The sequence below is a fragment of the Enhydra lutris genome, unplaced genomic scaffold (assembly GCF_002288905.1).
Source record: "Enhydra lutris kenyoni isolate GAN:26980312 unplaced genomic scaffold, ASM228890v2 scaffoldscaffold1, whole genome shotgun sequence".
Taxonomy (NCBI): Eukaryota; Metazoa; Chordata; class Mammalia; order Carnivora; family Mustelidae; genus Enhydra; species Enhydra lutris.
Genome location: NW_019154085.1, coordinates 55,502,949 through 55,528,284, shown reverse-complemented (window position 1 = coordinate 55,528,284; position 25,336 = coordinate 55,502,949). Strand labels below are relative to the sequence as shown.

Here is a 25,336-nt window from a genome sequence, read left to right as displayed (position 1 = left end):
GGGAGGAAGCAGGCTCCCCGCCGAGCAGAGAGCCCGATGTGGGGCTCGATCCCAGGACCCTGGGACCATGACCCAAGCCAAAGGCAGAGGCCTTAACCCACTGAGCCACCCAGGCGCCCCAGAGCAAGAAAGACCTTTGAATAGATTTGGGATTCTGAGCCTGGGCCCCTAGTTGTGGAGCCGGCCCCCAACCCTCCAATGACCGGCTGCGGCCCCCAGTCAGGGCTGGGCTGTGCCTGTGTTCCTAGGGATCTGGTTCTGGTGATACAAAGGGCACACAGTGCCAGCCATAACACTGAGTAATGCTGGGAGGAGCCTTTTAGAACAAACAATGTGGGGGAGCTTCGCAGACAGGGAATACCTCTGGCTTGACATTTAAATTACTGAATTATTTAAATGAATGTCAATTAGGTGGAGTAGACTGGCTGCCTTCTGCCAGGGCACTTCCTAGTTATTTGCACAGGCAAGTGTAAAATACTTCATATTAGATGTGGTGCTTCCTGTCTGTCCTGTTGAAAACCAGTCACAGAAGGTGACTGTCCATGCCTTGGTGTGCTTCGATGTGTACCGTATTCCTATCACTTTCTGAGAGATTAGAGGCCCACAGACTCTTACCTGTGGCCCTACAAGGGATTTTGTGATCACTCTCGCATCCTAGGTGCCACCCCCCACTCCCAAACCACTCCAAATGAAATATCACAGGCCCACACCTGTTACGGTTATTCCTAAATTTTGACGAGACTGAAACAGTGACTCATGGGCATTGTGGGGCCTGCTGTGTTCTTAGAATTGTGGATATTAAGATATGAAAATGCTACTACCTTGCTTTTAACCTTCTTTGTTGAATCAGTAATCCTAGCTCAGGAATCTTTTTGGCATCTCTTCGACTAATCCACTCTGTTGGATGAAACTGCCAAAGTAGCATTTAACTAATGTGTGTGTGCGTGCAGGCATGTGGGCGGAACATGTGGTCATTCTTATAGACTTACGAATTCAGGGTCTTCATTTATCCTGGGTGGTATATAAAAAATAGATTCAGGAAGGGCTCTGCTAATTAGTTATATGGAAATATACAAATTAAGAAGATTAAATGTTGGTGAGAAGCACAATTTAAAGTGAAGCTGGTGAAAGCTTTGTACTTTTCCCATTAGCTCACCGCCGGACTGAGCTCATGGTTCTTCCTAGCAGAGATTAAGTTAATTATCACGTATCATTAACGACCATCTTTCTTCCCCTTTTTTATCTTTCTGGATTGCGGAGGTGAGGCAATGAAAACTCTAGTTTTTGACACCTTAAGAAGAATGACCTATTTAAAGGCAGTTAACCCCAGGCCACTTGTGTATAGCTAGTGGAGGGATATAAAGATTCAAGGAGAGTGGTTAATAAATGAATGAATCCCTTTGACTTAGTTTATGATCCCTACAGGATAAGATCTGATTACAGTTGATAACCCGTGAATGCCTGTGTTCACTGCATAGTTGGGTATAGTGAATCAAATTTACTGAAGATTTACCTGAGGCTCCTCAATTCTGGCAAAATTCTTTAGGTTACAATCCAGACATCTGTCAGACCATCCCCACATCCTGTCAAAAGATAGGGACCTTGGAAGGGCAGTCCACATCTTATGTCTTTGGAGCTAGAATTCAGTTTGGGTTCTAATTTTAGTTATATTTTATTTTATTTTTTAAGTAGGTGCTACCCCCAGCTTGGGGGGGCTTGGGGCCGGAACTCAAGACCCTGAGATCAAGAGTCACATGGTCCACCAACTGAGCCAGCCGGGCACCCCAAGGGCTCTGATTTTAAAAGCAGAGTTCAGTCTGAGAGCTCGTGAGAGGAATTGTTATTTTTATCTATTTTTTAAAAATTTGACATTTTTTATTATAGCCACAAGATGTCATTAATTGTTTTGTACCTGACCATCCATTTCCATAGGATGGATGGTGAGTGAGGCCTCTGTTGTCTAGCATTACCTGTTCATGGTTGCTCCTCCTGGATCACAGGTGTAGCAAATTGAGTAACCCATACTCCTTAGTCCATTATGAGTCCGTGAACAGCTACTCTCTTACATTATTTTCCTTTTACTCCTTTGTCCTAACACGGAGTCCTCAGTCCCATCCCAGTGTCAACAGACACAACCTCTTCGGTGTTTTAATATTTAGGATTTTAAAATAATGTGTTTATGTTTCAAACTTTCATGAATGCATTATTGCATGGTTTTAAAATACAGTATTTAAAATTTCCTGCTGTAGATCACAAACAAATCAGCATGACACCATTAATTCTCCCCCTTACCCTGCCTATCCATTTCCGTCCAAAGAATCATCACCTGTTGGGCAGCATAGTTGGCAACCCTCAGCTCAGCTCTGTGCCATTCAAGAGTGGCAAGCATGTCTAGACTCCCTAGAAATACTATCTTTCAACTCACTTTTGGCAAGTGTAAACATTTTGCTGGATTATGTCAACAGATATATATGTTTTTCATCCTCATAGAAATAGATTGGTACTGGAATTTCTCTAGGCAGGGAAAATAAAGGCTATCTTTTGGCTCATTAAAATTTTTTCTCATTAAAAATGTCTGAGGCTCTTGATTCTCGGGGGTGAGACTGGTGACATACACACACTGTCAGCGGCTATTTTGGATTTTCTGCTTTCAGGCATGTCTTTGCTCTTGGATGAGCCCCTTGTGGTTTTCAAAAGAACTAGCAAGTCAATTATGAATAGAAGGCTCGTGTCTGTGTGTCTGTATGCACTTACTCTGTGGGATGAGGCACCCACATTACAGTGGGTAGTGAACTATTTTTCACTTCTTTGAAGAGGGAAGAAGAAAGATTAAGAACACTTTTCTCTTTTTGAGATAACCCACGTCTCTACACACACCCACACAAATCTGGGTAAATGAACTTGACATTTTCAAAGACCTTACCTTAAGGTCTCCTCTTGAAAGCACAGCCACCCGACCTGTTATTTTAAGAAAGAAGCAGTTATCTCACAGACCTGCTGCAGGGGGTTCAAGAATTAGAAGGCAGTCAATCTGTGCCAGAGGCCTTCGGAGCGAGCTTCTGCAAGCTACATTTCTTTATATGAACGCTGCTTCAGAACCTCTAGGACTTGGCTGTTTACATCCTGTCTGCACTTTGCTTCCTGACTAGTGCAAACTGTTGGGACCAGCAAGTCTGAACTGACCAGGGAAGGGAAAAGAAAGAATGGTCTGAAGAATTAGACTGCAAATGAGTGTTTCCTGAAGAAGATAATTAGGGGGTCTGATCAGGTGTGCTTCACTCATGGATGATACATTGTTGCCTCTTTCCACCGCACCTTGGACCCACCAGGTGTGGACTGCTCCTGTGGTCCTGCCCGTTTCCTTACTGTTAAAACATTGTTCTGTGCTCTCTGACTCCTTGCACCCTCGTCTTCAATAATCAGTGCCAATTTTTTTCTGCCAGTCCAAAATGTGGAAGCAGCTATGAATTTCCATTGTAATGAACATGAAAACTTCAGTGTTACTAGTATTGGAAAATTAGTCTAGGCATCTGGCTGCAAGTATTGGTAAGAGATATTTGTAAATAGAGGCTGCATCCTTGGAAACGCTCGATTATACTGGTAAATTACAGATAACGGCGGGAACACCAGCATTCCTTGTATTACTGGTTGATGGATTAGTACAGAGTTACCAGGAACTGATATTAACAATTGCCATATATTTAGGAGACTTTTTTTTTTAACCTAAAATAAAGGTGATAAGCATTATGTTCTAGAAGAATATTTTATTATTTTTTTTTATTTTTAAAAGATATTTATTTACTTGTGTATCTGTCAGAGAGAGCACAAGCAGGGGGAGCAGCAGGCAGAGGGAGAAGCAGGCTCCTGACTGAGCAGGGAGCCCCATATGGAGTTCAATCCCCGGACCCTGGGGTCATGACCTGAGTCCAAGGCAGACGCTTAACCGACTGAGCCACCTAGGTGCCCCAGAACATTTTATTTTGATGCGAGAGATTTGGGATGTGAGAGCCCATCAGGCCGAAGATAACGTGAAAGCCACAGTGGGGGAAGTTCATTGTCAGAAGCCAGTAGTTACATGATAACCATTCTTCAGCCCGGTATGATCTAAAAAAGTACACAGCTCAGATAAATGCACTCATATTGAGAGGTGATTATTATTTGGTGGTTGGTCAAGTGAGAGGTACAAGATAACAGAATGTGGACATAACGGCCAACGATGATGCTTGGCCCAACTTTCTGTTGGTAAATGTGTTGTAATGGTCTTGGAGAAAACGGTCTTGTTCGCCTAATGGGAATAAAACCCGTGTAGTGATTTTCTTTTCCTTTTTCTTTGCTCCTTTGCAGATGAGAAGCCCAAGGTGAACCCCAAACTTTACATGTGTGTGTGTGAAGGCCTCTCCTGCGGGAGTGAGGACCATTGTGAAGGCCAGCAGTGCTTTTCCTCACTGAGCATAAATGACGGTTTCCATGTCTACCAGAAAGGCTGCTTCCAAGTCTACGAGCAGGGGAAGATGACCTGTAAGACCCCGCCATCGCCCGGCCAAGCTGTGGAGTGCTGCCAAGGGGACTGGTGTAACAGGAACATCACGGCCCAGCTGCCCACTAAAGGTTCCCATGGACTTTTCTATTTCTAGATCAAGGGTTTCCGTTGGTGTTGTTCTGATTCTCTATGGGTTAAAGATGGAAGTAGCCACAAGGCTTTCCTCCTACTCTTTAAACTAGAGGCCATGAGTGACAAGATGGGAGTATAGATATCTTTGGGTAAGGAAGCAAGGTAATGGCCATCTTGGGGACGATTTGGCTGACTGGATCTCTCTTGGTCGTCGTGTGCAGGCGAACGGCTCCTTTCTCTGTTCAGGAGCCATGATATAATTTCAGAAACAGTTTGGCTTGGTAAATATTTATCTCTATGTTAAGCATGTAGGAAGGAAAATAGAACATAAGACTCTGGTGGCTGAGTGAAATAGGTTTCCTTCTTTACGAGGAAAGAGACAAAGCCTCACTGACCTTTGCTCCCATATCTGATTTCCCAGTGAACCGTCACTGAGGCTTGAAGCTGGGTCAGATTTCACATGAACCTCATAGTTTATGTGGCATCTTCTCTATGTTGTATTCATATGGATTCCATATCCAGGGGAATTCAGTCTTGCTCTGGAACGGTTACCCCATAAATGAGCCCCAATTTGCTATCTCAAAGTCCCTGCAAATATTAATGTTCCTTAGTCTTTGTAGACTCATCCAAGCCGGTTGATTCTCTTAACCTATTGTACATTTTTAATTGGCTTAAGTACTTAATTTTACACTCAGAAAAGAAGAAACAGACCAAAAAAGTGGACTGGGAGAGGCTCCTAGGATCACCCATGGTCAGAAATGTCAGCTAGCAGGGGGAGAGACAGAAAAAATTAAAAAACCGGCACGAGGTTATGCTGTGCGGTATTTCAGTTATGGTGATGACCGGAAGGCATATAGAAAATGTTAATTCTGATATGCAAATGGGGTTGAATAATACAAGAAGATTTTTAAAAGAGAGATTAAGTATTTAAATGGCTAAAACTAAAAGGGTACTTGATGGGATAAACTTTACTCTTAACCTTTGTGAATTAAATTCTAATTAATGGAGTGGATGGCCGTGGAGAATTATCTGCACTGACGCAGGAGTTGTACCTACAGTACGGAAAGTTCCTAATCTGTAGAACACTCTGCAAGACTTGGAGTTGTAAGAGAAAATTTATTTTCTTGACTTAAGGAATTTCTAATTCAATTAGGGAGGCACCATATTTATAATTTAATGTTGTATATAATTAGTTTTACACTTTATCGTACAAATGACATGTACCATGGGGTATTATGTGCCAAGTCGTTGATTAATTTGGATTCAGAAAGTTAAAAGAAATGTATAAAGGCTGTCAGGCTTATGGAAGGATTGTGGATTGCGGAAGGCGGCAGAGACGTGGAAAAGGCCTGTGTGGGGAAGAATGGGGCTTTTGGTGATACCGTGTCTTAAGGGGTCTGACATTCAGAGCTGGTTATTGGTTGGGGGACCTTTTAATTATGGACCATCACTCTCCAACCAAGAAATTTTTTTGTTTAACTCCCTAGGCAAGTAGAAAGTCTTTGTGTGTATTTGCCCGAGTGGTATGTGAGTGTTGGAGCGAATGCACGGATGTTTGAATGGGTAACGTGATAATGCCGAGCAAGGGGGTGAATGAGTGATTAGGCGAGCAAGTGAATCAGTGAATGAATGTTTTGAGCAAGTGAATATTGAATAAGTGAGTAAAAGAACAGATGAATGAATCGGTTCCCAGGCAGAAATCGTGATGTGGAAAGATCAATGAGAATTCAGTGGTAGACATCCAAGATACACTGAGGAGAGAGACCACAGATTGGGTAATTTGTTTTTAACTCAGCACTTTCTCATAGGAGTATCATAGCATCATCTCTGTCTGTAAGGGCTCAGGATAAAACATTCATACGACTGAATCTGTGTTAAGAAGAGTAGTACCAGGAACTTGTGAAGTACTTTGTATCATAAATGTACTTCCACCTACGTGCACTAATATGGTTGGTTCTCGGTAGAGTTTTACAAACTCCGGTTGTGCCTGAACGAACAATGGTTCAAATGACCAGGCCGTTGGCTGGGTATTAGGAAATATTTTAGTTTTTAACAGTTTGTGACTTAGGAGACTGGGTGGTCAGGCTCAGGAGCTACTTGTTAGGTATCAGTTATGCTAAATAATAAGTAAACCGTGATCCTTACAGCCAATTGCATTCCTTTTCTCCCCCATCTCCAGGGAAATCCTTTCCTGGAACACAGAATTTCCACTTGGAGGTCGGCCTCATTATTCTGTCTGTAGTATTTGCAGTATGCCTTCTAGCTTGCCTCCTGGGAGTCGCTCTCCGAAAATTTAAAAGGCGCAACCAAGAACGCCTGAATCCCAGAGATGTGGAGTACGGCACCATCGAAGGGCTCATCACCACCAATGTTGGAGACAGCACTTTAGCAGTGAGTTTGAGATCCCAGGGAATCCCAAGCATAACAAAGATGATGAAACATGCTTTCTTCTTTCCATCGTGAAATGCTAACTAGTAGCAGGGGCTGGACAATGTGCACACATACCATGGTCACTTGTGTCCTAGGCAAGCCTGTGTTGGCCTGTGTTGGCCTGTGTTTAGTCTCCCATATGTGAGAACATTTTTTTAGACAGACATTTATGTTCAGTGAGGGAGAGGATTTTTTTTAGTATATTCTTGGTAGTTGTTTTTCTTTGGGGAGTAAGGGAAAAGGTGAGGAGAATGGTTGCCTATAATCTTTGGGGGACAGAGGGGTGGGGTGGGACTTGGAGTAACTCAGTTACTCTATTTTTAGCAATAAAAGTGCTTTCAAAAAAAGCACCTTTGCTTAATATTAAAATCACTTTCCCTTCTAGATTATTTTAACACCCTGTAATTTAAGACTTTAAAATTTGACATCCAAAAAAAGCTGCTATTAAACTTTGCACGCTCCTGTGCTGCCCCCTTGTGGAGATAGTCATTTGGTTAAATCAGTGCTGTCCAATAGAAATAGGTGTGCCACATCTGTAATTTTAAATTTTCTGGTGACCACTTAAAAAAAAGTTTAAAAGACCCCCCACTGTAGGTGATATTAATTTTAACAACATATTTGACCTAATGTATATAGTTACCATTTCAGCATATAATCATCAGTCAGAAAGAATTATGAATGTGCTGTTTTACATTCTTTTTATTTTTTTTTTTGAACTAAGTTTTTAAAATATGGTGCATATGTTAAACTCACAGCATATATCAGCTCAGACTAACCACATTTCACTTGCTAAAAGTCAATACGTGTCTAGCAGCTATCCTCACAGAGAGCTCAGGGTCAGACACCATTGGATTTATATATTTTAAAGTTACTCTTTTGCATATTGTTCAATGGTGAAATTACATGAAAAAGTGTCTTCCTTTTTTTAACTTTTAAAAATTGTCAAGTGTTAATGTGGAAGAAACTTAAACTTTAAGTGAGAAAAGGGAACCACTTGCTATAAATAGGTTACAATAATATGCAAAAGAGAGAAGTGATAATAGCATTCTGAAACGATCCTAGGCTGAATCTGATGCCTCCTCTGAAAAAGGTGAAGATTAGGGAGTGTTAGGTGTTAAAGACATGCTGATACCCAGTCAAGACTCTCCTTGTCATATCTGATGGAGGACCATCCAGGTAATAACTTTCTAATGGGATCCAGTGTTACTTGATGTCATGGTCATGCATCAGCTAAGATAATCTCCTATTAAGTCTTGTTCTGCTAGACAACAAGCTTATGAGTATGTGGAAGGTCTGCAGGCGAGCCTGCTCTCCAGCTTCCTCTCTGCTGGAGAAGACTCACCCTCACTGATCTCTGTAGCTCAGGTGCTATTCTTGGACCAATCTTGGCGAGTTGTTAATTTGGTGGTGGCTAATACAGGCTGAGAAATAGCCCATCCTCCTGCCTTCCCTATCCTTGGGCCACCAGTCAAGCATACATTTTTGTATAAAAACAAGGAAGGAACCTTGTTTTTTTTCCATTTACCTACCTATTTAGATCATGGTATGGCAGAACTGGGGAAGAGAGGAGTTGAGGACACTCTGTGTCCCAAAGTAGAGAAATACAGCTCCCCCCTGCCCAAGATTTTATTTATTTACTTGACAGAGAGAGAGAGAGAGAGATCACAAGTAGGCAGAGAGGCAGACAGAGAGAGAGAGGGAAGGAGGCTTCCCACTGAGCAGAGAGCCTGATGCAGGGCTCAATCCCAGGACCTTGAGATCATGACCTGAGCTGAAGGCAGATGCTTTAACTCACTGAGCCACCCAGGCACCCCGAGAAATATAGCTTTTTGTTTGAAATGTACTTAGAAGTTTCTTTCCCATATTAAGGAAAATTCAATGAGTTTATTGAGTTAGGAGCAAGATATGAGGCTGAACCCTGAGGTTCTAAAGTCGATCAGTCAGAACTCTGTTTCCCCAGAACTGCTAACCCCCATGGCTAATGATAGGAATATCTAGTGTTAATCACTGTTTAAATAGCTTCTGTAACTTTGGTGGAGGAATGGGAGTGTATACCAAAATCGTCTTCACTCAGTCATATTAGAGGACAGTATATAGCGATAACAATAATAACAAAGAATACTGTTTAAAACAAGTTGGCATTTTTGGTATATATACTTGCTTATTTAAGTGATATGCTCATTTATGTTATTCAACAAAGCCTATCTCACTGAACAGCCTCCTACATTGAAAAAGAAGCCTTGGGTTCAGGAGTTGAAGTGGATGTTTGTCAGTCATTGGCTGATGGCAACCGCCTGCCTTAAGTCTATGAGGTAGATTTAAAACCATGATTCTATATTATGAAAAAAAAAACAACCCACATTTGTTTAATTTTCAGAATTATTCTCTCAAAAAAATTGAATGAATAAAGGGAAGAAAGTACAGCAAAAGAGATGGTTAGGGAGATGTGAAACTACTTCATCTAACATTCAATTTCTTGTTGATTATCCATTTTGTGGTTTTTAAGGATTCTAAATATCTTCCTTTGGATGTTCAGATTTTGGTAATTTTGCTGATCAACAGTACTTCACAGTGGTGCTCAGAGTAAGTAAAAGAAGATGAAATTCAGACAAATCAATGTATTGCTTTAGCAGGCCAGCTAAGATGTCTGGGAAAGAATGAACTTTGGGGAATATAAGCTCAACACTGCTATAACCTTACCACCATCACCATGGGCACAATACCGTGGGTTCCAAACAATCCATTCCTGATGCAAAGAGACGTCTACTCCTTGGCTTGCACTGAGAATCAAAAGGGAAAACTTATGAATGAATTAATTGGAAATTTTTTTCACAATATGTTGATTTTTTTTAGAAGTAGATTTGGGCATGGTTTTATGTTTTAAATGAAAGTCCTAGGTTTTTTTCCCCTCTCTGATCTGTGGATAATTCACAACTAAAAATGACACTGAAGGTTAAGTTTTGTGATGCTTTTGTTCCTCACCCACCTAAAGGGTAATCCTTCCAGGTGACCCCTCTCTGCCTGAGTGTACCAGCCAGAGGACCCACGTGGCCACGGAGTCTTTGCAGTAGAAACAACATTAGAGTTGTTTGTACCTTATTCCTGATTTGTTTGTTCCTTGTTAGAGTTCCTTAGTTGGCATGTTAACGAAAGTGAATCCTTTCACAGATACCTATGAACAGAGCAGAACATGATTAGTTATGCCCTGGCTTTGGACTTGAAGGCCCTTCCCTTCTTTTTGTTCTCTGTTCTCCTCTTTCTGCTGTTTCCCCTTGTATTCGGACCTGCTTTCTGAACTTTCTAGTTTGCATCTTTGACCTTGTCCACTCAGGCTTTTTTTTTTTTTTTTTTTAATATATACTTTTTTATTCTAAAACTCTGGATGCAAGAAAAGACTACTTACCCCTCAGGAAAACCTATCATAAAAAGGGCTAGCTTCTGGTTTTCCTAAGAAAACCCATTCTTTCTCCAGTGGTCCATGCACACCCATGGGCCGCATGTCCAGGATTGGCGTCTCCATGAGAGTCACAGTGATAGGCATGCTTGTACTTTAAGCTGGGAACTGTTTCTCAGTAGTTTCTTTTTCTCCTTGTCTTGTACCACAGGATTTATTGGATCATTCATGCACATCAGGAAGTGGCTCTGGTCTCCCTTTTTTGGTACAAAGAACAGTGGCTCGTCAGATCACGCTGTTGGAGTGTGTCGGTAATTCTTTTTTCTCTTCTTTGTGGGTTGAATGCAATGTTAACTGTGGCTCTAGAAGCAGCATGGAACATGGAAAATCTGTCTCATGTTGCCTGTTGCTCCTGAAATGACAGGAGACGGTGTGGCTCTGTATCTGGTCTCTGTGCCTTGTGTCAGAACTCCTCAACTTGTTGGAATTCTCGTCAAAGGAATCTGTCGCTAGGTAGTATGATGAATGGCTAGTCAAAAGCTTTTAGTTGCAAGTAGACCTTTTAGGATGATGGGAAGGCATGAGAAATGAATTAGCATGGCTGCTCCTGACTGGAGACATTGAGCGATCTGAGGGGAGTAGGCGTTTGGACAACGCACTTGCCTATGGCAGTTCTCCAAGCCCTCTCACTCTCCCACTGCCTTTAAAAATAATGAGATAAATTTACCAAAGCTACCTTTATAATTGCTTTGTTAAACAAGAGCAGTATCCATTTCTCTATGGCCTCTTATATTTTCCCCATCTAGGAACATGTTTATATAGAGATGCAATCATAATGGGTGTACAATTTGTGTTCCTTCTTTCCGTTTTAAGCTTACAGACATTTCCATATATCTGTACACATCACAAATATTTTAAGAGATTGTGTAACAAGGGTCTTTTGAATGATCATTGAATTGTATGTAATAGTACTACTCGAGAAAGCTTTTGCATGCATCTTACCTTTCTTTTGAGTACTCAGAATAAATTCCCAGGAGTTGGGGTTCCTGGGTCAAACTTTGTGACCTTTTAATGGCTTATTTATAAATTGCTGATGGCCCTCTAAGAAGAGGGTACAGAATGCCTTTTCGGGGGGGGAAGTTCTCAGTTTTATTGGTTTTTACTTGTATTTGGTGGGTATTTGCAAGTCACGTGATAGTTGTCATTAATTTCTTTTTGGGAAACACATAGGGACAGCCAGAAGGGTGGTGATAGGTTGGCAGTGTCTCTACACTCTTTCTGGTTCTCCTGGTTTCTTTTCTTGGCAACTCCAGTCATTCCCTCTTTTGCTTTTGGGAGGTAGCTGGACGTCATAACCTGTCTTCACCACTGGGCTGCTGTCCTCCCACCTTTCTTTCTGATTTTTTGAAATCAGGACATCCCCAAACCTTACAGTGGGAAAGGGGCCAGGCAGTGTAGCATGAGCAGCAGGTGTCACCTGTAGGCACACAGGTAACCAGCAGGAGCCTGTTGCCTTTGCTCTGGGTCTGCGGCCCCTGGACCTCTGAGCCACACCTCACGTTTCTCCTCCTCAGTGGACTGCGGCTGGAGCAAACACACCCCCAATGTGCCCATCGTGTACAGCCAGCGTTGTCCTCTTGTACTGCCTAACATCCAGTTTGCTTATGAACAAGGGTGTTTGGGTAGGAGTGAGAAGGCAGCGACGGGCTGTTTGTCTAAATTGCTTACCCCTGCCCTCCTACCCTCCCACCCCCATGGCCACTTGCCATGCACAGGGCAGCCAATCTCCATATCCGTTTTCAGAGCCCAACCCCAGAGTCCAAAGGGCAAAATAGTGTTGTACCTTTAAAAACACATACTGTTTCTGGTGGTGTAGATATTCTTGAGCATTTTTGGAAATAGTGTAAATTCAATTATAGCATTTTGTTGGTTCAGTGCTAAAGACTTTCATCAAAGCAATGCCATTTCAGTAGCTTCTAGTTAGTGTTCATGTGGTGTAGCCTTGAATAAAAATGTGTGTGATGAACTGCTTGGATAGTGTGTTACCATTTGGGGTTCAAAATTGGACTAGACCAGTTGTTACCAGATAGTGATTTGTGAACCCCCCAAGTTTCAGATACCGTATGGATTCCCATGGGGGGCTCCATGCCCTGTACGTTTGGGCAGTTCTGCTTCTGTTTTTAGGAACTCCTGAATAGGGTTGCATTTCTAAAAAGCATTTGACAACTTAAAAGCATTTGAAAACCATTGAAGTAGGTTTCTATTTTCAATCTGTCTACTTGTCCTGACAATCCATCTCTGTTTTCTTTAAAAGAAAAAAAAAAAAAGATTTAAGGCAACTTTACAGTAATGTATACAATTCTCCGGGATATTTTTTCTCTCCTTCCTAATGAGACTGTGAGGACAAAGGGCAAATAAAGAGACGGAATGTAACCAGAGGCAGGAAAAGATCAGCATACTGTTTCCAGCAGCCTGTTTTGTGGTGTCTTAGCACTGGCCTTCGTCTTGAACTACAAATGCCGGGCACTTGCTATGACTGTATTAAAATTAGTCCTGCTCTAAATACTATTTTTGTGACCTGACAGCAGCCCACAGTGATGACTTACTGGCCACGTTTAACCTCCTTTTGCATTAGTCATTGGTATTTCACAGGGACATTGTTTGTCAGGACGGAGTCCAGACTGAGTGGCTTTGATTTTGTGTCAGGACCTAATCCCCTGGATAGACGTGCTTTCTTTCTCCATGTTTGGGTTCTCGTGGCTTCGCTTTGGAGCAAAGAGCTGTAGTCCTGGGTGTGCAGGTGCTGCTGTAGCTGCTGATTACAAGCTGTGACTCCCAGCAGCCCCTTGCCTGAGGGAGAGCCCTGCTGCCCTGTGAGGTGGGTCTCCCGCTACATTGTTATCTAGGCGCCGCGTGCGTCTTTACCCTCATTATACCCCGTGTTGAGCCCCATGGTCTCGCGGTAATTACCTGCTCCTCCCAGCCTCCCTCCTCACCCCTACCTGTAACGAAAGAGAAGAACGGAGGAGGGAGCATGTCACTGACAGGCTGACAGCCGTGTTGCTGGTGCAGGAGGGGGCACGCACCCCACAGAGCAGATCACAGGCTGGGGTCCTTGCGTTTTTAGGAAATGCTTTCTCCAAGGGGCCCCTTCGGTGTGGCCCACTTCTGGCATCCCAGAGGCTGTCTAACAAGCAAATACCCATGACCAATGTCAGGAAACAGAACTGTTCTGGGATTATGTCTTTAAAACTCTGCAAATCCTCTTTTGAAATATATCCTCTGCCAAGAAATCCTTTAGGGAAGGTAGTGGTTGCTTGTTGGTCTCCTCCACAGCATTGTTTTGTGTATGTGTGTGTAATTTTTTTTGGATCCTTCAGAATACAGACCTCCAACTTAATTGTCTCCCTTATGAAAAACATAAATGTGTATGTAAATTTGCAAATTTGGACTCACAGGAAAATGTCCGCGTTGATCTTGTAGAAGGGAAAGGATCCAGTCAGCTACTCAGTTTATCTACGTGTGCTTTTTTTCTTTTTTTTCTTTTTTGGCTTTCAGCACATTGGAATCTAATACTCTGTACCATTTTGTTTTACTAACTGTGTGCTTTTGAGACCCATACATGTTTCATACCTTTTAATAGAGGAATTTAGCTGTAAACCTTATAATTAGCAGGTTATTGTACAATGTAGATACTGAGGGTGTTGAATTTGCTGTGACAATGGGTGGCTGGAGGGGTGGGTTCCACCTTACTTTTGTATGTCTTCACAGGCGAAAGGTTGTGGGATTGAGAGCACCAGATGAAGTTTTTTCAAGTACACAAAGGGAGGGGGCCAGAGTTGCGGGCAAGAAATGTATTGGCTCCCTCCTGTGTCACCTCTGTGTTGCTCTCCCCAGGGAAAGGCAGGTATGGTGAGGTGTGGAGGGGCAGCTGGCAAGGGGAGAACGTCGCTGTGAAGATCTTCTCCTCCCGGGATGAGAAGTCATGGTTCAGGGAAACAGAATTGTACAACACTGTGATGCTGAGGCATGAAAATATTTTGGGTAAGTACAAAGATAATCTCCTCATTAATTTTATCTAGAAAGAAATAATTGCCTACCTTTGCCCTCTCCGATTTGGTGTGTGTGAATTTGCAAGTCTCCCCTGAAAAGTGATAATAGGAATCATCAGCATTTATATCATGTTCACTTTTCTTTTAACACTAATTTCTTGTTTAAATCTGCAAAGAAGCTGAGTTTGAAGATTCTCTGGATGGTGAAAATGAAATCATTATTGCTAATTCTTATTCTGTAGGTTGTTATTTAAGCAACAAGAATTTACCCCATATTGTTCACTTCAAGGCTTCATCCGTTGTTCTACTTACCGCACCCTTTTTGAATATTTATTGAATCAAACTAAGAAAGCTCTTTGGACGATTTCCTAGAGATTCACAGCTCCCAGGGACATCGTAATTAAATGCACGTTCCCTCAAACTAGGCATGGTTTTCAAAGCCCAGATTTACAGAGGGATTTAGCATCCATTTTAATTTGGAAACTAAAGCTTAGAACCATTTGTGAAATCTGTGAAGAGCCCGCTGAAATACTGCTGTAGAGGTATAAGGGATGAGAATGTCCTTGTTCCCTTTGACTTCTCTGGTTTTGGAGCATTTTCTCAGGGTGTTTATGCTAATACATGTATGATGAATGCTGCCCAGAGTGCCTCTTCAATAGTGGATAGAAGGTTTATAGAGAAATTGACTCTATAGGATAGTGCTGGCCACTTCATGGCTATTGGATGAGATTTGGTTCATCAGAAGGCCATTGCCAGAATTTATTTCTATCCCGTTACTGTCAATTTGGTATTAAACCTGAGTCAGGTTGTCTGCCAAGAATGGTTCGACAGTTGTCTAAAGTTTCTCTTTAACAGTGTGGTGATGTGTTCCATCTTTGAATTGTGTGTTTCTGCTGTTGTCTTCTCCCCTTGTCTTACCTGTGGGGGCCTAGCTGTCCCCCAGTTCTCCTTGCTCCTATCGTTGCTGTTGGTCTCCGATCTCCAGTCCATGCTGGACTCCCATCTCCAGTCCATCTTGCTACCCCGAGTTATGTTTCACTGTGCACAGCCAAGATACTCCTCAAAGTGCTTTTCGACGACTCCTCCATTGCCTGACATTGGTGCCTTCTAGGCCAGGCTGTCCAGACTCCTTATTTGTTGTGGTCCCAGGGAGTCTTAGATTTCCTCTATGAATATCTCCGGACGACAGTCACTTTGGATATCTGCCATTACTTGGGATCGCCATGAATATTAAGGTGTCTGTGCCTTTGTTCGTGGTCTCGATCACGCATGATCCCCACCCCACACTCCAGCCACCCATCCCTCCATGACAAAGTCTCAGTTCCTTTCCAGTTTCTCCCAGTGGATTTACTTGTGCTTTTCTGCCCCACCCCCCCAACCCCCATGTTGCAGCTGTGTTGTAACTCTGATCGCACAAGCTTATGTCACAGCTAGATGCATATGTAGAACAGCAGTGATCATTACCGTGCAGTAAGCACTGCTTTAAGTGCGTCATGTGCGTTTTCTCCTTTCAGCTTCACAGCCATAAGGGCGTAGGTACTCTTGTTTTTCTAGTTGTAACTGATGAGTTAACCCATCAGGTCACACCGTGGAGCTGAGAGTCACACTGGGCAGTGTGTCTCTTGACCACAGTTCTGTACTTTATATGGTAGTTAGCTAGTTGGGATTCGATGATGAGAGCACAAGGTGAAGATTCATCCACAGTCAGAATTAACCCCAAATGCCCCACTTTTCCCTCTGACCCTGGGACAGACAGGGTGAGCCACAGAGAAAGCGTCAGTTGTGTTCAAAGTTGTGATGTACAGGGAGTACTTCTCTTTAAACAGTGGAATGACTTGTACTGTGCAGGTGCACATACTCGAAGAAGTATGGGGGGTCTGGGATTCATTAAAGGAAGGGCTTGTTCAGGCACCCCTTCTCATTCTCATGGGCTCACAGGTTCATTGAGCAAAATGCACTAGATATTACAGGGCCGCGCAAATAGTCACTTTATCTGTGCCCTTGACTTAAATGAACCATGATACCCTCCCATTGTCACTGAGGACAAGAATCACTTCCATTGCTTTTGCCACCACATGCAGTACTGAGGACAGTACCTTGCACAAGCTAGGTGCTCAGTAAATATTTATTAAATTGGATTTAATCATAAGAGAAATTTGAAAAGTCACCTTCACAACACGATTCATGTGAGAAGTGAGGTTCCCTTAGTGTGACCACCTAGGGCAAAACACTGTTCATTTCTTATTACCCAATGATCCTGGGAAATTCTGTATCTCTGAGGTCTTTCTACCCTCATCATACTTACAGCTGTATGGACTGATTTCACCATGTAGTTCTTTTGACTTTAAAAAGAAAGCTCATAGAGAGGCGCCTGGGTGGCTCAGTGGGTTAAAAGCCTCTGCCCTCCGCTCAGGTCATGATCTCAGGGTCCTGGGATTGAGCCCCGCATCGGGCTCTCTGCTCCACAGGGAGCCTGCTTCCCTTCCTCTCTCTTTGTGATCTACTTGTGATCTCTTTCTGTCAAATAAATAAATAAAATCTTAAAAAAAAAAAAAGAAGAAAGCTTATGGAAATGCACCAGTTTTTTGTTTGTCTGTTTTGATTGGTTTCGGTTTTGGGGGGCTAAACTTGGTCACAGTTCTTTCCTTGCTTTGCCAGTTTTCTGTATTTAGAGACTTTAAGGTTTTCTGTGACCTTTTTTCCTTTTCTATCAAAGGAGCATCTTATATCGAATATTAGGTCATAATTTCCCTCCCACCCTGGAGTATTAATTCTAGCCCCTCAAAATCAATCAGTCTCTCACACACACACACGTTTACACATATATGCATACATACAACACTCTGGGCCCTCATTGTTTATCCCCCTACAACAATATCTTTCAAATGACTAGACTTGGCTTTCAACTCTTCTGCTCTGTCTGGTGTAGAAGTCAACAGCCAAAGGGGTAATGGGAGGCTGTGCTGGTTCGTGGCAGGAGCAATGGTCGGGGGATTGGAGACACTGGTTTCTACTCTCAGCACCTCCAACATGCCCACTGTGTGACTCTGGTCCAAAGTTGTATGTTTCTGAGCATTCTTTCCCTCATTACTAAGACCAAGGGAGTCGAGTTAATGTGAGAATTTTACTCCAAAGTCTCATCTTGCATGCTTTTTAAGAAATGATTGTAAAATAATGCAGCTTACTGTTTTAGTTATATGAAGTGGAGAGTTCAGTGATACATGTACGGTCAAATAGTGTAGCCTCTGCCACCCTCCATCTCTAGAACTGCTCCGTACTCTGAAGAGATACTGCCTGAGCATTTAATCGGACTTTCCTGAGACCCAAGTGGAAGTAAAGGAAGTTACCCACAAAAGATATTACATTGCAGGGTTGCTGTGGTTTTCACCAACCCCTGAGCTATTCTGAAACGTAATAGTAACCAGTTATTCTCGACACATCCCGTGTTAGGCATCGTATGAAGTGCTGTACCTATAATTAACTCTTCCGTTCTCACCGTACCCATTTGAGGTGCTGCTGACGTTATCCTTATCTTACAAATGAGGAAACCAGGGTGGAGATTTTATATGACTTGTGTGAGATCACCCAGCTCGGGAATGGTGGGGCCCGTCTTGGCACCCAGCGGTCCAGCTCTGGGGCCCAGCGCTCTGCAGCCCCCATGCCCCACTGTGGTGGCCTCAGTCCTCAGCTGTCCTAGCTGCCTGGTTCCTGGGAGAGTTGCCAGGGAGAGGCTCACAGGGGCTACGGATAACCTCACTAATGATTTTGGGTTTTATTTTCCTTCCTGAGGAGCCTGGGAGGATGACCTGGGCTGTTAAATAAGAGGTTTTTACTCTAAACACTTTCTCTCCCCATTGTGAACACATCCAGTGGCTGTGCCAGCGTTCCAACTTAGAAGTACCTGTTCAGCCTTCACTAACAGGAGAATGCTTTGATGGAAAATGCAAAAATTCCATAAAAATGCCTTTGCATTCTGAAACAAACGTAGTTCTATAATTCACACTTGGGAGATAAACAGTTAAAAAAAAGTCCTGCCTATTAAAAAGTCATTTTTCCGGAAGGTCTAGAGTGTAATTAATGGGACAGACAGAATCCTTCTCTAAGACCTAAGGGGCTTAGGGAAGGTGAGAGAATAAATATTTATTTGTTATTTATCTATTTATTTAATCAGAGCCTGCTCTCCCTTGGGCAGAGAAATCAGTAGAGGCTACATAAATACACAGCAGTAATTTAATTTCTTTTGAGTGGTACTTATAGTTTAGGATATTTATTTTTGAAAGTCTCATTAATGATTAATACCATTTGGTTTAAAATGATAAAGTAGAAACATCTTTCCTAGTAAGAATAACTAATATCTGAGTACACATTTTGATTATTCATGTTATGGCAGCAAAGGGCCCCAAGAGAAGTCGCTGTGGGGCCACAGAGACATATTGGAGAGAGGGAAGGAGTGAGAGTCTGAGGCTGCCCGTGAGAACTGGCTTGGAGGGCAAGAAAGAGAGAGGTAGGGGATCAAGGTGTGGAGACATTGCTTTGTTCATTTCACAGATGCCCAGTGGATACAGGTTTCACATTGTCTTTCTCTGAATAGAAGTCAGAGCCCCCTGTTGGGGGCGGTATGGCATAGTGGTTAAGAGTATGGGTTCTGGAGCTGGGCTGCCGGGGACCATTACTAGCCTTAATGTCAGTGCTGTCCTCTGCTTCCTTCCTGTGTGAGTGTTGGAGGATTACATGCAGAGTGTCTAGAAGAATTGTGCCTGGCACTTTGTTAGTCCCAGTAAGTACTAGTTGCTTCTATTGTTGATGACAACAATCAAATAGGGGACCTTTTCTTTGTTCCCAGAGTATCCTGTACGAGCTGTGGTGTGTCCACATGGCTAGCACGAAACTTGGGATCAACGACAACTTAACAGATACGTGATTTGGCATTTCCTAGCAGCACTTTTATTACTTATAAACTGAGAATAATGATATCTGTATTCCTGGTGTATTGAGAAAATTCTTATGAGAAAATGTGTATGAGAGCAGCACAAACTTTGTATCACACTCTGTGCAAGTGTGAGGGATGTTCTGCCTGTTTCTGTTTTCCGGGATCCTCACACAAGGCTTTTAATCCTGCCTCAAGCCATGTCTGTCTGTTTTTTTTTTTTTTTTTTTAATATTCTTTTATTTATAAGTCCCAGATGTCACTACTTGTAAGCATGTCCATTAGGCGTGTATATTTTATATACATGTATCAACACAGAGTATATACAATGTATATTATACACATAACAGAGAGAGAGAGAGAGAGAGAATGCACGAGTGAGCAGGTGGAAAGCATGTCTGCAGTAGGAGAGACAAGCACATACATCACAGTTTATTTCGTAGGTTGGAAAGTTCTAAAGTTCATTCAGTTTGCTCAAGGGTCCCCTCAGAATGTCTAGAAAAATCTCTTCCTACCTCCTTATTGGCATCTGTCATACATCACTTCTTTTCAAGACTGCTTCAGTTATCGCTTCTTGATGGAAGCCTGTTGGAACATCTTGTCTGAATTACTAGGATTCCCTATTCTGGATACATGGTGCCCTTTGCAGATCTAACAGTACTTTTCATCGTATTCATTACATGATATTGTAATTTTTGCTTTCTGTATCTGTCTGCTTTTCTGGCCAACAGACACTATCATCTCAGTTTTCTTGTGTGACTGACAAAGAGCATCACAGATGCTTATTATATTTGGTTTCTTTTTTATTTGATGAGTAGTCAATCATGTAATATGAACTTAGCCCTTTATCTTACATCTGAACAGAGATAACCCAGAGAACCTAAATGAGTTGCCCAGTATTATATAGCAAATTATAGGCAGAGTCAATACTGGAACACAGGTTTTTAGATTTTATGTTTTTTATTCTTTTTGGGTGGCTGATGAATAATCCGAGCTTGGAAAATGAACATGATAAAGAGTTTGATACTATAATTACAGATAAACACAAAGATATTATTCCTATCTGAATTGTAATGCAATGTAAAATCTTTTTAAAGGATTATTTATAATGAAAATGAATATGGACATTTCCTGCTCATTAGAAGTACCTTTTTATGGAAGTAGGAAGAGTACTATGTTTTTCCGTTGATGCCTCTGTAAACCTTTCATGGCAGTTGGTTAGTTTAGTTATTTTTTGTTACAGGTGACATCTGTTGTATGGGTCACTATCTCCTTATACTAAGAGCTATAATGTGAAATTCTTACATGTCTGCTAATTTTGTTCTTGCTCTCTCCAGGTTTTATTGCTTCAGACATGACATCAAGACACTCCAGTACCCAGTTGTGGTTAATCACACATTATCATGAAATGGGATCGTTGTACGACTATCTTCAGCTCACTACTCTGGATACTGTTAGCTGCCTGCGAATAGTGCTGTCTATAGCTAGTGGTCTCGCGCATTTGCACATAGAGATATTTGGGACCCAAGGGAAGCCAGCCATTGCTCATCGAGATTTAAAGAGCAAAAACATCCTGGTGAAGAAGAATGGACAGTGTTGCATAGCAGATTTGGGTAAGGTTTTAAAAATATTTTTTTAATTATAGTTTTTACGTTTGTTGTTATTCCGTTGGTTAGCTAGGTCACATCCATGCCCCGTCCCCTAACATCCTGTTATGAAGACTTTCAAGCATGCAGGCAAATTGAAAGAACTTCGCAATGAGTATACCCACTACCTAGATTCTCCCATCAACATTTTACTGTTCTCAAGCTTTGTCCCATATCCATGCCTCCCCACTCATCAATCCGTCTTTAATCATTGGTGCATCCCCAAATGAATGACAGAGGAAAGAGCCCTCTCTTCTCAAGACTTGAGCATGTATACCACGGTGTCGTGCACTGGAGTCTGTCGTTTGTTGACTTTTTTCCCTCCAGGTAAAATTTCAATTTCATGCAAAATAAACAAATCTTAAGTAATACATTCTCAGAGTTCTGACAAACGCTGTAAAATCCAAATCTCTTTTGAAATTCAGACCCTCACATGATCTTGGAAAGTCACTTCCAAGTAAATTGCTCCTTTAGTCAGTTCCTGACCGGCCCACCCTCAGCAGCAGCCAGTAGTCTGTAACATTTACACAAAGTAGGTACACAATTAAATAACCTATGGAATGAGGGGCCTCTGGGTGGCTCAGGCGCTTAAGTGTCGACTCTTGGTTTTGGCTCAGGTCATGATCTCAGGGTCATGAGATTGAGCCCTGCGCCACGGACAGTGTGGAGTCTGCTTGAGACTCTCTCTCCCTCTCCCGCCGGTCTCTCTCTCCCCCCAAATAAATAAATATATAAAATCTTAAAAAAAAAAAAAAAAAAAAAAACCTCTGGAATGACTTCATCTTAAAAATGGCTTCTAAAGTCGTTTTTCTGTAACCATGGCAAAATTATCAGTCAAGAAAGAGGAAAAATATTCTGGAACAAATTCACAGTTTGCCTTGCTGGGATATCTCCTTCCTGTGGTGTTAGGGTAATGCTCAGTTTAGCTTTAATTGCATTATAAATAAGATTATTTTCATTTATAGTGACACTGTATAGAAAACCATAGTCAAGTTGGATATTGGCTGAATAATTACACTAATGAGAACTGAATTGTAATCTTGGTTATTCATTTCAGTGGACTATGGAGAGTCCTCACTCTATTTGATTAAAACATGGTTTATATTATATTCATATCATTGTAGTCATTGTGAGGCTGATAAAGGTTTGGACAGTATTAGCTCTTGTATATACATGATGAAATTTATTATTTTTTAGACAAAGGATTTGACACATCCAGAAAATGTATTTCTTTTGAAATTCTTTAAAGTCTTTGTATTCATGCTGAGAATTATTTTACAGTATTTTGCAAGTGTGAGAAGAAAAATATTTAAGATAGCGTTGAAAGGGTATGGCTCTAAAGTTTTTTGTGGGTAGTTTTAGTTGTGATGTAGAGGACTTTTGTGGCCATGCCCTGACTTTTGGAGCAGGAGGATTTGAATTTGAATCCTGGCTTTCCCAGTTATCACCCCATATATCTCTGCAGATATTTTAATCTGTTTACCTGCCCAGAGTGCAGGACTGCTTCTACTCGATTGGGGGGCTTAGCAAGGAACACTTTAGCGTTCGACACTCTGCACTCTACTTCAGTATTGTCTCAAATGTTCATTACGTGCCCAAGTATTATTCATGTTACTCAAAATCAATCATTATGTAACTCACATGGTTCCTGTAAAATTCAGAAATTATTATACTTGCTTGGCAAATAGTAAGCATCAGATGGTCACTGCTATTATAGTACAGAGGTCTAGGGGAGATGGAAAATTGAGGACATTGTTGGCTTTGGTTATAGGACTTGATAGGGAGTCAGAGGGGTTTTTCAGTAAATGCAACTAATTAGTTACTCATTTTTCTTTCTTTTGGCCTGTAGCCTTCCAATTAGACATAATGGATTTGTACAAAAATCTGTGTTAAGGTGGTACTATTCAGGGGGTAGTTTCTTGGTACCGAAGACAGCTCCGATGACACCGTCATTTGTGTGTCACTTTATACCTAGAAATTAAGGATCCCTCATTTGAAATCATGTTCTGTTATTGATACTGCAGAAATACCAGTATTCTATTTACTTTTCTAACTTTTTATTATAAAAAATTCAAACAAAATGACTGAAAGAGTAGTAAGTATAATGTTCATATGCACAACACCTAGATTCAACAATTGTTAAAATTTTGCTGTATTTGCTTTATATGCAGGCATACATCTGTCTTTACTCATACATTTGAAAATAAGTTACAGACATCACAACACTTTACTCCTAAATACTTCAAAATATGCCTTCTGCATAATCACAGTTTATAGCACCAACAATTATTGATAATTCTTTAATAGCATTTAATGTCCATTTTCAGATTTTCTTAGTTTTCTCAAACAAGAATTCAGCCAAGGTTTACACATTGCATTTGGTTGTTTTACCCTTTAGGTAGCGTGATAATTATCTATTACTGGGTAACATATTACCTCTAAAACTTAGCAGCTTAAAATAACACAAATCTGCTATCCTATGTCATCATCTGAGGGTCAGTAATCTTGGGATGACTATACCCTCTGTTTCTGGCTCAGGATCTCTTGTAGGGGTTACACACTCAAGCTGGCGATTAGAGCTGCAAGCGTCTGAAGGCTTCGTCAGGGCTGAAGGAACTCCCAGGATGGTTCTAGTCACATGGTTGGTGGTAGGAAGCTTCAGTCCCTGGTCTGGGGGACCTCTCCACAGGGCTGCGTGTGTGTCCTCATAACACAAGAGAACTGAGAGAGAGCAGAAAGGAAGCCATGGTGCCATTTATGTCCTAATTTTGAAGATCTCCGCTCACTTCTGCTGTGGTCTGTGTGACTATCCAGCCCACACTCAGGGCATGGGGAATTGAGTTTCACCTCCAGAAGGGAGATGTTTCAAAGAACTTGAGGACATATTTTTAAACCACCACAGCTAGTATTGCTGTGATCTATTTAAACTACACCTTTTCATATTCTGTTATTTTGACTCTTAGGTTCTGGAAATGGTAGAGAAGTGTATATGTTTCAGGAGATGTTCACCACAGCCACAGAATCTTGGGGTTGAGTAAAAGAATCAGGAAAAGGAACCAGTCTAGTAGAGTGAATGCAGTTGCTGATTTCTCTGTAATTATTAAGGGTACGATACCATGTGCCATCTCCTTGGCATGAGAAGGAGTTCTCATCCCACACATTCAAAGCCATGGAGTTGGGGGGAGAAGCATTCTCCACAGAAAGCTTGAGGGGTCCCCAAGGGATTGTTGGGCTGCAGAGGTTTTCAGAGGCCGCTTGTTCCAGTTTGGCACTTCTCATTATTTTGAGTGTTAAAGGAATCATTTTGAGTTGGTCAGCATCTACCTCAAAAAATAATTTCATTCTCAAATGAATCATGCATGTATCTGCCTAACCCTGCTGGTCGGTGAGGAATGCCAGGGCTCTCTAATTGAAGAATTCTGAAATGAGTCATGGTTTGCGAAAGTGCTTCAAAGCCATTTAGCATGAGAGTTGAGCTTTGAATCGAGGTCTAGCTTGATGCTGGGTGTACGCATGACTGTAGAGAAAGGCCTGTGGGTTCGGTCAGCGTCACTATTTCTCAGACAAGCAGCTCTTCTGAAAGGGATGGAGCCGTGCATGTAGCAGCCCGCCCTTTAAGTAGTGATACATCACCTCACATTCTCTGCCTCGCACTGTTGGAAGTCTGTGTTTGCCCACTATTGGGAGCTGTGGTGGAACATGAGAGCTTTACCTCTCTTAAGACCTTTGGAGGTTCCCACTTAGCCTGTGAGACTATTTTCCTGTGGACTTGAAATACTGGCCTCCTATTGGTTTGGTGCGTTGGTTTATTATTCATCCAGATCTTTTTGTTTCAGAGGTTCAGGTGTTAACCTAAGAGCTTCCGACTGTTTCTGGCATTAGTTCTTTTTTCTGTTGTCACAGAAGTCCTCTCCACGATAGTCCAGAGATTAATTACTCTGGGTATGGTGCCACAGTGACCAGGACTACCACCAGAGGGCGCTCCTGATAGGGTCTGTTGTGAAAATCCTTCAGCAACCTTCTGGGAGAAAGGAAGTAAACTGACCCACCCTGTTTTCTCCCTTTCAGGCCTGGCAGTCATGCATTCCCAGAGTACCAATCAGCTCGATGTGGGGAACAACCCCCGTGTGGGTACCAAACGCTACATGGCCCCTGAAGTTCTAGATGAAACCATCCAGGTGGATTGTTTCGATTCTTACAAGAGAGTTGATATTTGGGCCTTTGGACTTGTCTTGTGGGAAGTGGCCAGACGTATGGTGAGCAATGGTAAGTACC

The 25,336-nt window shown here is 42.0% G+C and overlaps 1 protein-coding gene across 3 annotated transcripts in view; it reads left to right on the top strand.

Moving 5' to 3' along the window:
• The window catches only part of LOC111156874 (activin A receptor type 1), a 126,736-nt gene that overhangs the window by 82,112 nt on the left and 19,288 nt on the right, over positions 1-25,336 (top strand). For 2 of the 3 annotated variants that reach the window (XM_022518105.1, XM_022518031.1), the window contains exons 4-9: positions 4,345-4,608; positions 6,792-7,003; positions 10,648-10,747; positions 14,334-14,480; positions 20,753-21,028; positions 25,130-25,327. In XM_022518105.1, the coding sequence (XP_022373813.1) occupies positions 4,345-4,608; positions 6,792-7,003; positions 10,648-10,747; positions 14,334-14,480; positions 20,753-21,028; positions 25,130-25,327 (1,197 nt within the window). The remainder of the gene's footprint in view (positions 1-4,344; positions 4,609-6,791; positions 7,004-10,647; positions 10,748-14,333; positions 14,481-20,752; positions 21,029-25,129; positions 25,328-25,336) is intronic. The other variant, XM_022518183.1, reaches the window with a different exon arrangement.